Below are 14,198 nucleotides of genomic sequence, written 5' to 3'. Positions count from 1 at the left end.
TTTATTTTTTTGTGTTTGTAGGATCTGGAGACTCGTGGGATGAGGCTAGCACGTACACCCTACCTTCTCACCAAGACAACCCCAGCCCTGAACCAGCCACACAGTCTCACACTCAGGGCTTAAACGGTGAGAGAGTGAATGTTTAGTCTAAAATTGTATGAGTGAAGGTAGTTTGTTAATATATTTTACCATATGAAGGTAAACATTATGCATTTGCTTTTCAAATGTTATTGCTCTAGTTAAGTTTTGTGTTTGTTTAATGTTTCTCTAACTTATTTTTAGACTAAGACTTAGTTATTGAAGGAAGAATGAAAGAAATGATCAGTCATTGAATGAATCTTCATCAGAAAAGTGTACATTAAACACTTCAAATATGGAATATAGAAAATTACTCGTAAAACCATAATTTATCTCTTAAAGGATATTTAGGAATTAGGAATTTTCTTTCTCACAACCAGGAAAGACTCTCACCTTGCTTGATATGAGGGCCTGCATGGGGGGTCCCGACAACGCTCTACACGGAATTCGGAAACCTGTTGATTACACGTTACGATAAATTCCAAGACATGGCTACAATGCATTACGTAGAATTAAAATGGTGAATACGCTATAAACGGAAAATGTGCCAATTACGCTCTATGTTGACTAGAGCGGTCCGTCTATGCTCTGCATAGAATTAAAACGACCGATTACGCTCTACGGGAAAGGGCATGCGAGCCCCCTGATATGTTTCAGTCCGTCTGGTAAGACATATCTCTTAAAGTTAAGGCTAGTTGTTTGTTAAGTTTTGTATGAATATTTCTGTTATTCTGCAGGTACAGCAGAAGCCAGTGGTGATGCAGACATGGAGAAACATCAGGGTTCAGAAGGCAGCGAGACGGGACCGACACACAGCAGTGGGGCCAACCAGGACAGGAAAAAACTCGCAGTGTATATCGCAAGGTACAAAATTGTAGTTTTACAATTTTTTACAATTGTTTTCGGGCATTTATTTATTTCATTCAGGGAGCTGGATTATAAGCCCATTCAGGGAGACATGAAGCGCAGAGGGCTAGGCCCTCCCACAACAGAAAAGAAACTCAAGGAGCTTAGAGAGCTCGCGAGGCAGAAGACAAAAGTGGAAAGAGATGAAAAAAGGCTGAATGCGGCTACAGGACATTCCACACGACTGTAGACGCAGAATACAGTGGATGATGATGATGATGTGCCCATTCAGCTAGTAGAAGCTGCTTTACAATGGGACCCAGCATACATGTACATTTACACAGGACATGTCAAACAACAAGTGAACCTGAACCTGATCCAAAAGAACTGAACTGTCTAAATAAGGGAAAGACTACTTAACAGCACTAAATATAATTGATAGCAATGCAAGCAAATTGGTAATTTATAAAGCTTAACCAGGATGTAACACATGATGTTTTATTCCCAGGTACTCCTACAACCCTTACGAAGGACCCAACGACAATCCTGAGGCAGAGTTGTCGTTCCAGGCGGGAGATTACGTCTACGTGTACGGAGACATGGACGAGGTGGGTCACAACGTTGTAGCAAAACAGTGTACAGGTTCGCTGCACTGTGACAAAGTTGTTGGGCTAAATGGGTGCTAATTGGTGACACTGTGACATTGTGGCAAAAGTTACAGGTTTTTTGTACAGAGTCTTGAAGTCCTCTGTCTCCCATGCACCGGGACATATTTTTATGTCTTTAAGTTCACGAGACAGGTTCCTTGTACAAAGTCTTGAAGTCCTCTGTGTCCAGGATATTGTTGGTGGTGGGAGTTGTAGTTGACTAACGTTTTGTGCCTCTATAGTTCTTTAATTCCACAAGACAGGTTCATTGTAGTCTGGTTACCAAACCAGGCCTATTATAGCTCCCGAGTCCTACATCCTATTTGCAGAGAGGACCCCCCCCCCCACACACACACTGACACTCCCCCCCCCCACACACACACACACACACACAGACATGTACACACTTGTACACTATCTTAAACCCCTCCTGTCTCTCCCCCAGGACATGTTTTTCCAAGGTGAGCTGATGGACGGTTCCCGGGGCCTGGTTCCCTCCAACTTCGTGGAGCGTGTCGCAGATGAGGACATGCCCAATTGGAGCCCTGCACAGCCTTCCATAAGTAAGTTATCATACCCAGAATTGTGCTGTGCCTATCTAGTTCTATGCCTGAATTGGTTAGGGTTAGGATCAGGCATGGTTCTGGATAGTCTGTATTGTATCCAGAACTGAGCAATGCCTAAATGGGTTAGGGTTAGGATCAGGCACAGTTCTGGATAGTCTCTGTGTATCCAAGAACGTATATTTGCCCCAGACATAGTTATGGATGTGCGTTGACTATTCAGAACTGTGTCTGAGCATGGTTCTATATAAAGCACCTTCTTCGGGGCAGCAACGTTAACGACTTCTGACTTGGTGTAATTCTGTAGCAGAGATACCTAGCTGCAGTACAAATTTTTTGTTGTTTATGGGTCATGAATCAAAATCTGATGTTATGTTGTTGTTTACAGGTGATGATGTAATGTGTTGTTGTTTACAGGTGATGATGCAATGTGTTGTTGTTTACAGGTTGATGATGTAATATGTTTACAGGTGATGATGTAATATTGTTGTTTACAGATGATGATATAATATGTTGTTGTTGTTTACAGGTGATGAGGATGCTACACACGTGTCGTTCCAGAGCGAGGATGAAGTCAGCATCAGCCTGTTGGTACCGGATGGCTCCACTAACGGTCAGTAGCCTCAACTTCTACCATTTTTGCTTCCTTACACAGGGATGATAATGTTTTGTTAGGTAATCTGGATGTTCTAGAACCCAGAGATCACGTATAGCAAAATGATGGGGTTGGGGTCATGTGGCGTAGCGGCAGCGCATTCGGCCCAGGCCCAAGAGGTCCCGGGTTCGAATCCTGCCCGGTGTCACCGATCTTGTGCCCTTGGGAAAGACACTTAACACGACTTTCCTCACTTCACTCAGGTGGAAATGAGTACCTAGCTTCGGCTAGGGACGTCCCTCGGATAGGACGTTAAATGCAGGTTCCGTGTTTGGGGAGAGCCACACCCCACGCACGTTAAAGAACCCACCGCACTTATCAAAAAGAGTAGGGGACCTTCCCACTGTGAGTGGGTCAAACCTTACAGTCCGGTCTTACAAAGCTTGTGTTACGCCTAAAGACGGTTTACCAGTTATGCGAAAGAAACAAACAAGCAGTGTTCTGTCCTGCAGCAGATAACCAGCCAGGCCCCACGGCCCTGCAGCTGGCTCCAACCCTCCCCGACAGCTTCACAGACACGCTGGACAGTCTACAGAGGACCGAGGCAAGTCCCGGCAAAACTCCAGGTGGGTACAGAGACATGGATTCATTATAATTCTAAGCTGAGTGTTCATACTAGGTATTTTGCAAATGGCTGATGCTAATATTTGAAGCATTAGGCAAGGATTTGTTGAGTTTCAGAACAAGAAAACATTCTCGCACCCTCCCCACAAGGAACTTCAGTACAGTATGACCTTGAGAACCTGACAGTGTGTTGCCCCCCTCCTGCAGTGCCCTTCAGTACTGTACATGTACACGACCTTGAGAACCACAGCATTGTACATGTACATGATCTTGATAACCTGACAGTGTGTTGCCCCACAGTATTTTGCATGACCTTGAGAACCTGAAAATATATTGCCCCCCTCCCGCAGTGCCCTTCAGTACTGTACATGTACATGACCTTGAGAACAAAACAATGTGTTGGCCCCCTCCCACAGCACTGTACACGACCTTGAGACCCATAGCACTGTACCATGACCTTGAGAACCTGACAGTGTGTTGCCCCCCTCCCACAGTGCCCTTCAGTACTGTACATGTACATGACCTTGAGTGTTGCCCCCCTCCCGCAGTTCCGTGTCCCCAGAACTTGACCATGTTTGCCCCCCTCCCACAGTGTCTTTAGCCTGTACATGACCTTGAGAACCTGACAGTATGTTGCCCCCCTCCCACAGTGTCCTTAGCCTGTACATGACCTTGAGAACCTGACAGTATGTTGCCCCCCTCCCGCAGTTCCGTGTCCCCAGAACCTGGTGATTGACAAGCAGCTGACGAGCAGCGTGGTTCTGAGGTGGGAGCCGGCTGACCTCCCGACAGACGAGATCCTTCACTATGCAGTCTACCTGAACAGGGAGCTCAAGGCCAAGGTCACGCCGGATGCCAAACCCAGCGCTCTCATCGAGGGCGTCGACATGGACAAGGTCAGGTTCATCCTCATCATTTGGCCTCCCTGATAGGGTTCAGTACAAGTCCCTTCACCACTGAACTTCATCTCTATTTTTCTTGTACAACTCACAGCAAAACATTCTACAATCTACATTGTATTTATATCATCTTAGATATTGCTTGCCTGTGCTAAAATGCAGATAACACTAAAACTGATCACAGCTTCACAAGTTGACGGGACACCAGGAGTAAGGAACTTCCAACATAAATGATAGCAACCTTAGCTTGGCCTGAATTTTTCATGGTTTACTTAGTAATACATTGTATTCAGTATTCTGCTTCTTTATAGTTTATGTTCTAGCTAGACTACTGAATAGTTCTATAATAGAGGAGTTAGATCTGACTTGTGTCGTGTTATATCTGTTCTGCAGACTTATCGTGTTTGTGTGAGAACCACCACAAGAGCAGGACAGTCTCTGGACCCACAGGCAACACTCATGCTGGGGAAAGGTAGGGAGGGGGGATCTTTCCTTCTATTTCATTCTTACATGACTTTATTCTGATGCATCCAACTGCTTACTAATAGATAGAAGTACACTTTGAAGTTATGTTGACAAGGGATTATGGTAAGATCAAAGATCAAATTCTAACACATTGTAATGTGCTAAGATGAATACAATCTGCTGCCACTGTTGGACACAATGTTTTATGTAGTGTTTGCTCAAAATTAAAACGATGTAGAAAATAATTAAACGTTGCTATATTAACTGGCACACTACAAACGAATGTAAATGTACATTCTAGGAACATACATTGTAATTATGTAACTTAATATTACAACTGTTGAAAAAAAAACACCCTGACCTTTCTGCCCTTGTGCCTTAGATGCGACCTTGGCGCCCAGTAACCTTCAGGTGTCAGAGGTCACCCCCACGTCGTGTGAGCTGTCCTGGTTACCTAGCAACAGCAGCCACGCCCACAGCCTGGTGGTGAACAGCGGGGAACCTAAGCTCCTCCCACCCGGGGTCTTCAAGCACAGCATCACTGGTCAGATAATTTTTGTTTCACCCACACAGATTTATTGTCTCTTTCTGTAAAGCCTCTGTCACATACATCATATGATGCACTTGCATGTATGATTGAGAGTTTTGCAAGACAGTTGATGCCGTGCGTTGTACAAAATGTAGATCAAATTGAGAAGAAATGGGTGAAATAGTTTAGAAATTAAACTACTGTGTCCATTTCTTCTCTCAACCTCAACGTTTTTCTCTTAACCTACATGTATATACGACATACGGCAATATTGCTGTAGAAAAAATCCCACTTAGGTGCATTTTAGACGTATGTGACCAGGACTTTTTCAGCCTTTCTATTTTTCTAGCCAGTTGCAATCTGAAAATAATTTTATGCATTTTGCGTGTGGTTATTTCAACTCCAGTAAAGAAACTTTTTTCCCTATCTTTGTGCCTGAGATTGATTGATTGATTCATTCATTATTCTTCTATTGATTGATTGATTGATTGATTGATTGATTGATTCATTCATTCATTCATTCATTCATTCATTCATTCATTCATTCATTCATTCATTCATTCATTCATTCATTCATTCACTCACTCATCATTCCTTCATTCCTTGTGCCCAGGTTTGCAGCCAGGGACGTTGCAGAAAGTAGAGGTTCGTTCTGAGAAGAGCAGCTCGAGTCTGTGGGACTTCATCGAGAGTAAGACCTGGAAGAGGAAGGAAAACACGGCGGCCAGCGTGCAGTTTGAGACACTTCCAGGGGGTCAGTACGGCAGTTTTTTTTTTCGTAAAATGAGCATATTCTCAACTCAACTGCTTTTTCCAGTTCCTTCACATATGATTAGTGTCAACTAGTTCTCTTAGTTTACATATACAAAATTAATGTATTTATTGACGCTGAAGAAGAGTGATGGATGTCACTCGAAACGTCCGGAAATAATCTCCATAATTTGTACGGTTACCGTAGGACAGTTTGAATTGTCTTAGAATATACTGTCAGTGCAAGGCTAAGACACCACTAAGGCACTGAACTAAGTTTACATTTGTAGGCTATGAACATCACAAACATTAGTGAGGCTATGAACATCACAAACATTTGTTATCATCTAACCTAATCTCTGAACAGATCCTACAGTAACAAGGCAGTATCCATTGGCCAGAGGAGTGTCCATTGATTACCACTGAGGGGTGGCCAATGTACACTGCCTGGCCAATTTGATGCTGTATTTCGCAGCCCTCAAAAGACCAGATCTGACCCGCTGTAATTTATTGTCCAGGTCCCCCCGACCCTCCGGTAAACGTGACAGTGGAGCCGGGACAGGACCCGACCCAGGTGCTCATCAGCTGGCTCCCCGTTACAATAGATACCGCCGGCACGTCCAATGGCGCCGTGGTGCAGGGTTACGCCGTCTACTCCGGACACAGGAAGGTCTGTCTGACTGTCTGTTTGTTTGTTTGTTTCACCGGTAAACTGCCTTTAGACATGGCACACACCAGTTTTGTACATTAGGACTGGTATTTATTGAGATTTACAGAGAAACTCTGAGAGGAGTCATGCAACAGGATAGGATCCTTTAACATGTTAATTTTTGTAACATATAGATAAAATAGTAAGCCGTGGTAGAATTATTTTTAAATATGGAGGAAAATGATTTGTTTTATATTATGAATGTCTCTGTTACAACAGTGCTGACGAAATGAATGTTACCTTTGAATATTTGTAAGGAACTTGCAATTCAGCCAAGAGGCTGTAAGAGAGATTCTTTTTGAATCATTCATTGATTCATTCATTCATTCATTCATTCATTCATCCATCCATTCATTCATTCATTCATTCATTCATTCATTCACTCATTCATTCACTCACCAGATAGCGGAGGTGACTGAGCCGACAGCAGACAGTGTTGTTGTGGAGGCTGCGACGTTAGCCGGCACCACAATCGGACCTGTCCTGGTCAGAACTGTTTCCAGCTCCGGGGACTCCATCAACTCCCAATCTGCTGTCATCCCAATCAGCCTCAAGAAAATGCTCTACCAGGTAAGACTTCTTAATAGTGTTATCATAAAAGTTCATCTGTGTTGGTAGTTACATGTTTAAAGTTAAAACTTTTGGTCCAACACAAAAAATTCTCTCACCTAGAGCTTTCGACCATCACTCTGGTCTTCCTCGGTAGACTGACCCAGTGAGGCTTGTCACGTGGCTTCTTTGAAGTGTGACGTCAACACTGGGTCAAAGAAGCCACGTGACAAGCTTCACTGGGTCAGTCTACTGAGGAAGACCAGAGTGACTGGTTGAAAGCTCTAGGTCAGAGAACTTTTAAATTTGTATTCTACAAGACTTGAAGTGGCCTGGTTTAACTTTGTTGTCGTTTGACTTTGTTGTCATTGTTTGACTTTGTTGTCGTTGTTTGACTTTGTTGTCGTTTTTCTGCAGAGATCCAAACATCCCCCGGCATTGTCGTCTTCTCAAGTCATCGCAGAGGAGGCACCTGAGAAGCCGGCTGGGAGAAGGGATGCTGGGAAAATACAGGTAAAGAAGCAGAAAACTCAATTTACAGATTTGAAATATATGGTATAGGTGCACACAACCGGTGCTATGGCCAAGTGGCTAGAGTGCTTGCCTTGCATTACTTAGGACGTGAGTTTGATCCAAGTCATACCAAAGACTTGAAAAAAAAACAGTACATAGTATACATCTTTCTCTGCTTAGCACTTAGCATTTGAGAAAGTGTATGGGAGGTGAACACACCCCACTATATAAGTGGACTAGCCCCCTGATGTAGTGATTGCACATTCAACTACGTGGCCCAATTAAAAGGGCTATGGAAACAGAGATGGGCGCTGATATATGCATCAGCTGATGCGGAAAGAAACACTTAAAATGGTAGTGTACTACAAGTAGTTGAAATCTTGTCCTTCTAATCAATACCAACATGTTGTTTGTTTGTTTGTTTGTTTAGAGTATAGAGATGATGTACGAAGGTCGGACGGACGACAGCTCGCCCGAGAGCGACATTTCGGACGAGCAGGTGGAGCAGTTTGAGCCGTCAGTGGGGCGCACCGTCACCAAGTCTCCTCAGGATGGTCTCCCGATGCCCCCTGGTGGCATGGATAGGGAACTGCAGGAGAAGGTGGGCTATTTTGTACAATATATAAAGTCATTGCATCTATTATTACTTTATAACAGACATACTATGATCTGCTGTATGAGAATGAAAATATGCATAGACTTCTGGAAACTGAACTTTGCTTGCTACCTGTACACCTCTATAGAAGAAGAAGAACTTTTAGATTATTACACAACAATTATAGAAGATACAACATATGGCAACATACATTGTAATTATAATATACATAATTATGAACTTGGTATTGCTATCATTTATCTAACTGATGATAATAAACTTGAAAAATAATTTTTCTTCCTGTTTATAAGTAGATGCCTGAGTTCCTTTTTTTGTCCTTAGAAAATATATATAAATTAATAATTGACTTATACTGAATTAATACAATATGCAATGTTATGACCAAAAGGGTCTATCCAACACTAAGTAAATTGGGACTTACCCAAATTTTCGACCGACTCCGTCAGCCTTGTTCACGGAATGGACCCTTCTACTGAAGCTTCCGGGACGTGACGTCAGAAACAGGTGATTGCATCAAAGGGTCATACATGTCAGATAACCTGCGTCGCCCCCCGTCTCTGTCAATTTGCAATGCATTAATTAATTTTTATTGAATTTTCTTGTTTCAGAAGCCAGAGATCCGTCCATCCTTCCGCTCTGAGGTCCACTCGGACAGCAGTAACCACTCAGAGCTGTCAGACATCGCGGAGGAGGCTGAGGAAGATCTGGAGGAGGAGCAAAACTCTGACAGTATGAGCATCGATGTTCCCGGCCTGGACCACGCGCAACCGGTACATCTCACCGCAAAGGTACGTTTGTTTGTTTGTTTGTTTGTTTCCGCGGAGGAGGCTGAGGAAGATCTGGAGGAGGAGCAAAACTCTGACAGTATGAGCATCGATGTTCCCGGCCTGGACCACGCGCAACCTGTTCACCTCACCACAAAGGTAGTTTTTTATCTTAAAAGTTAAAACTTTAGATCCAACACAAAGAAGTTCTCTCACCTAGAGCTTTCGACCAGTCACTCTGGTCTTCCTCAGTAGACTGACCCCATGAGACTTGTCACGTGGCTTCTTTGAAGTGTGATGTCAACACTTTCTAGTGTTAAGTTGTTTTTGTTGTTAACTTATATCTTGTCTCAAGTATTCAGTAGAATTTGATGAGCTTGACATGTTCTTGCTCTGCAAATGTTGTTTTTTGTCTTGAATATTCAGTAGAATTTCATGTGCTCTTGTGCCCTGTACCACAGCTGACTCACCCTGCCGGTGATGACCTAGGGGCCAACACAGAATCCGACCTGGAGGAACCTCCGCTCCCGAGCACCAAGGTCAAGAAAGGTCATCGCGCGTCTCCCACCCAACACTGGAGAGAGCAGAGGAGAGGGCACGCCAGCCCTGTACCGGGTTCGTGCTCGTCTTCTGTTGTTTCTTACCGCCTTGTATGAAGGTTTTGTTTTCAGTTTGTGTGTCAGACTCTGTAGTTCAATAACCACTGGTTTTACAGCAATATAACAATGACTGGTTCTGAAAATAATTTCATCAGGTTTGTAGGACATAGAATATAGTGATTTTTCTCTTACTTAACCAGTTAAGTTTCTCACCTGTATGCTTCAATGCCTGTCAGACATCATTCTCAGCGCTTCTGACAAGCTGCATATAACGTTACATGTAGCAGCAAGAAGCAGTACTCTAGCCCGAAGCTCTCAGAGAGTTGAATGTTTGTTTGTTTGTTTGTTTGTTTGTTTGTTTGTTTAGACACAGAACTACCAGAGGAAGATGACTACAGTTCGGGCGGAGAGTCGGACGTTACGCTGAGGGACAGCATGGAGGGGGACAGCGCCGCCCCGCGCTGGTTTGTCGCGCTGTTCGACTACGACCCCATGACCATGTCACCCAACCCCGACGCTGCCGACGAGGAACTGCCCTTCAGGGAAGGGCAACTCATCAAGGTCAGGACAGCCAGGGTTTTTTTTTTACGTTTACTGAAGGAAAACATAATGGTTTTCGCTATGTTTCTTCTTCTTCTTCTCCTCCAGACAGTGACCTCTGACCTGACTGAAGCAGACTGTCTCTCACCATGGTAACTGGTGTTGGGTTGCATAATGTTGCAATTTTATAGTAGACGACAGATGATGATGATGATAGTAGGAGGGATTTAGACTCTGTCACCATATATGTGAATGTGTTTGAATATGACTTAACATGCAGAACAGGCCATATGCGAAGGTAAACATTATGCATTTGCTTTGCAAATGTTACTTTTCTGGGTTTTTTTCATCAAATCATCAAGGTCGGAACATTCAGGGTTTTTTTATTCATCTTTGTGTATACCAGTTGCAAACAGGTTACATCTTCTATAACAGATCTCTCTGAGATTGTTCATTTTACAGCTAAATTTTGTGTTGGATAAGGATGGGGATGGGCTGTACATGGGGTTTATCTGTATCCTTATGTTACAGGTGTATGGAGACAAGGATGGGGATGGGTTCTTTATGGGGGATGTGGACGGGAGATACAGGGTTCTACATGGGGTTTATCTGTCTGCTGTTTGTGTTACAGGTGTATAGAAACAGATGGGGATGGGCTCTACATGGGGTTTATGTGTATCCTGCTTGTGTTTCAGGTGTATGGAGACAAGGATGGGGATGGGTTCTTTATGGGGGATGTGGACGGCAGGTGCGGGGTTCTACATGGGGTTTATGTGTATCCTGTGTTACAGGTGTACAGAGACAAAGATGGGGATGGGATCTACATGGGGTTTATGTGTATCCTGTGTTACAGGTGTACAGAGACAAAGATGGGGATGGGCTCTACATGGGGTTTATGTGTATCCTGTGTTTCAGGTGTATGGAGACAAGGATGGGGATGGGTTCTTTATGGGGGATGTGGACGGCAGGTGCGGGGTTGTGCCATGTAACCTGGTGGAGGAGATCGAGGATGATTACCGACTCCAGCAGCTCCGAAACTCCCATAACGCCCTCTCACCAGACAAAATGGACTCCTTAGCTGGCGGCTATCATAGAGGTGAGACTTAATTATTTGTGTTTGTTTGTTTGTTTGTTTGTTTGAGCTTTTGTTTATTCAGAAGACTTGGGCTACTGGTCGCTTTTCATTGAGGTAATTGGTCAGGGTCATACAAGTACTGTATTTCTGCTTAGTCCATAAACATAAGCTGTGCTACAATTTCTATTTGGTTTCTGTTTGTACAGTTTGTTTTCGAGATAAACTGTTCACTGTGTTCCACTGCAGTACCATGAGAAGCCACTAGGAGGCCCAAAATTGAGGTCTTATGAAATCCTACCAAAGTACCAAATGTCAGGACAATCCATCTAAGCCTTCTTGAGTTATTGTGTTCACACACACACACACACACACACACGAACGCCACTGAAAACATAACCAAAGGTAGTCAATTTGGTAAATGGAGTGAAGAGATTCTTTTTACACAACTTCTTCCTCTGGGCAATTCTGACTGGTTCACATTGCACTGCAGCACAGGTGTCGCTGCTACATATCATTCCCAAATATACAATATTTCAATATATCTACACATACGCGTGATATGTAGCAGCGACACCTGTGCTGCAGTGCAATGTGAACCAGTCAGAATTGCCCAGAGGAAGGTGACAGACAGTCACCGAAACATCGGCTGAATAAAAGACTTGGTTTTGTAGAGTCTCTTTACTCAGTGACTTTCCAACTTGATGAAACTATTCACGGAGGTTGGTAAACGGTTTCTTGTCTTCTTGCTCAGACGAAGCCCACATCCAGAACGGCCACCTGTCCCAGCTGCAGTCCCCGGTCCGCCGCATGAGGGCGCTGTTCGACTATGACCCGCAGGAGATGTCCCCCAACGTGGACACGGAGGTAACCTGACACTTCTGCAACAGTGTAACCCGATACTCCAAACATTGTAACCTGGCACTTATATGTGCACCTCACTTGGCCCCCAAACTGAACCCTGACTTACAGTAACATCTGTGTCCATAATATCTCCAGGGTCCATAATATCACCAGGGTCCATAATATCGGCACCTTGAGAAAAAGTGTGCTTAAAGATATTTTTACTGCAACATACTTTTGGTATGCACTCCTTCACACATCAAATGTGCATACCTAGGGTATGTTGCAGTAAAAATATCTTTAAGCATACTTTTTCTCAAGGTGGCGATATTATGGACTATGGTGATATTATGGACACAGATGTTACAGGTGTATGATAAAATGTCCTCTGAACTTCTTTCTTTCTTATAGTCTCTCAACATTTCTCTTGTCGTAACTCCGGTAGATTTACTGTACATTTCACTTGACTGGACTGACTGTGGATTGCCTCTAAATGTGGTCTGTTTTTCCTCAATCCCCCAAACCGGCCTCGCCCTGAAGCTGGAGGCTGGTGGGAGCTTTTCGCAGGTGCTTCATTTGTGTCTCACCTTTCGCCCCCCTCCCCACAGGGTGTCACATCAGGGAAAGCTTTTACTATCATTAAAGTTCATCTGTGTTGGTAGTTACATGTTTAAAGTTAAAACTTTTGGTCCAGCACAAAAAATTCTCTCACCTAGAGCTTTCTTCCAGTCACTCTGGTCTTCCACAGTAGACTGACCCAGTGTTGATGTCACACTTGAAAGAAGTGACTGGTCGAAAGCTCTAGGTGAGAAAATTTTTTGTGTTGGACCAAAAGTTTTAACTTTAAACAGGGAAAGCTTTTGTCTCTTTTGGGGCCTTGGATTTTTTTTAACTGGAAACAAAATTTCTTTTTTGTTTGGTAGACAATACATCACTCTGCCCCTGTATGTACTAGAAAATGATATTCATATTGGTGATTCATATATTGTTTCAACAAGTAAATTGACAAATATTTAAGGTTCGTTTATATCATAATTATGAAGCATACTGTAGAAGAACAGAAATCAACTTGGCCCTTCTTTTCCTCCAAGGTTGCATTATTGCAAAAACGCCATCTAGCAGTAAAAACTAGTACTGTAACAGCAAATTTAGGCCCTGAAAGTTGTGAGTTACCTCACCTCACCGGTCCCATAGTTACAAGAAATAAAAAATAGATAGTAAAAAATACATGGCAAAAAACTTTGAAGTGAGTCTGAAGTCCAACCTTGTCAGCCTAAGTCCGCTCCCCAAGATCCGCTACCCCTCGGCGCCAAAAGTTGAGACTGAATCAAACAAGGCTAGACTGTAGGCTAGACAGTAGATGTCTGAGTAAAAGGCTGAAGTAAAGGAGGTGTTTTTCCTGTGTTTGTTTCAGATGGAGCTTCCGTTCTTCCAGGGTGACATCATAGATGTGGTGGGAGAGATGGACGAGGACGGGTTCTTCATGGTTTGTTTGTTTGTTTATTTATTTACTATCAATTCTTCATGGTACGGACAAAGCAAGGCCGCAGTTTATCGGTTCTCAGATATGGTGAAAAATATCCCAAAACAGGTTTAAACTGTTAGGCCATAGCAAGTAATTTTTTTGAATGGCATCAGTGCGCGCATTAATTTTCACCTGATTTTGTGAGAAAGAAAAATAAAATAAAGTTTGTTGCCCTCCGACAGTGGTCAACCTGCCGAAAATGGGCAAAGATGTCTGTTGCCATACCGGAACTTGGATGGCAGATAAATATGAAGAGGAGACAAGACCAGAATCTAATGTTTTATCTTATACTACTACTAAATTGATGCTAAATTGTTTTCTTGATTAGGGTGAGATGGGGGGAAGGAGAGGGTTGGTTCCATCCAACTTCCTGGAGGATCTGTCGAGTGACCAGGCCGACAACTATGCACCTCAGCCAACCGGCCACGACCGGTCCTATCGCAGCCCCTCACATATACAGGTACAGGTGTGT

At 43.5% G+C, this 14,198-nt stretch overlaps 1 protein-coding gene across 1 annotated transcript in view; it reads left to right on the top strand.

The window, feature by feature from the left end:
- Positions 1–14,198, top strand: part of LOC109468549 — an 80,764-nt gene that overhangs the window by 36,367 nt on the left and 30,199 nt on the right. The window contains exons 17-38 of the mRNA XM_019766791.1: positions 22–126; positions 816–942; positions 1,433–1,532; positions 2,017–2,134; positions 2,664–2,747; positions 3,245–3,355; positions 4,062–4,249; positions 4,646–4,724; positions 5,100–5,261; positions 5,860–6,000; positions 6,515–6,666; positions 7,108–7,275; positions 7,672–7,767; positions 8,198–8,368; positions 8,992–9,171; positions 9,609–9,762; positions 10,114–10,307; positions 11,202–11,382; positions 12,113–12,225; positions 12,742–12,768; positions 13,616–13,687; positions 14,055–14,186. Of these exons, the coding sequence (XP_019622350.1) occupies positions 22–126; positions 816–942; positions 1,433–1,532; positions 2,017–2,134; positions 2,664–2,747; positions 3,245–3,355; positions 4,062–4,249; positions 4,646–4,724; positions 5,100–5,261; positions 5,860–6,000; positions 6,515–6,666; positions 7,108–7,275; positions 7,672–7,767; positions 8,198–8,368; positions 8,992–9,171; positions 9,609–9,762; positions 10,114–10,307; positions 11,202–11,382; positions 12,113–12,225; positions 12,742–12,768; positions 13,616–13,687; positions 14,055–14,186 (2,855 nt within the window). The remainder of the gene's footprint in view (positions 1–21; positions 127–815; positions 943–1,432; positions 1,533–2,016; positions 2,135–2,663; positions 2,748–3,244; positions 3,356–4,061; positions 4,250–4,645; positions 4,725–5,099; positions 5,262–5,859; positions 6,001–6,514; positions 6,667–7,107; positions 7,276–7,671; positions 7,768–8,197; positions 8,369–8,991; positions 9,172–9,608; positions 9,763–10,113; positions 10,308–11,201; positions 11,383–12,112; positions 12,226–12,741; positions 12,769–13,615; positions 13,688–14,054; positions 14,187–14,198) is intronic.

The sequence above is a fragment of the Branchiostoma belcheri genome, unplaced genomic scaffold (genome assembly GCF_001625305.1).
Source record: "Branchiostoma belcheri isolate BF01 breed outbred unplaced genomic scaffold, Haploidv18h27 scaffold2, whole genome shotgun sequence".
Lineage (NCBI taxonomy): Eukaryota > Metazoa > Chordata > Leptocardii > Amphioxiformes > Branchiostomatidae > Branchiostoma > Branchiostoma belcheri.
This window is presented reverse-complemented; position numbering and strand designations above follow the sequence as displayed.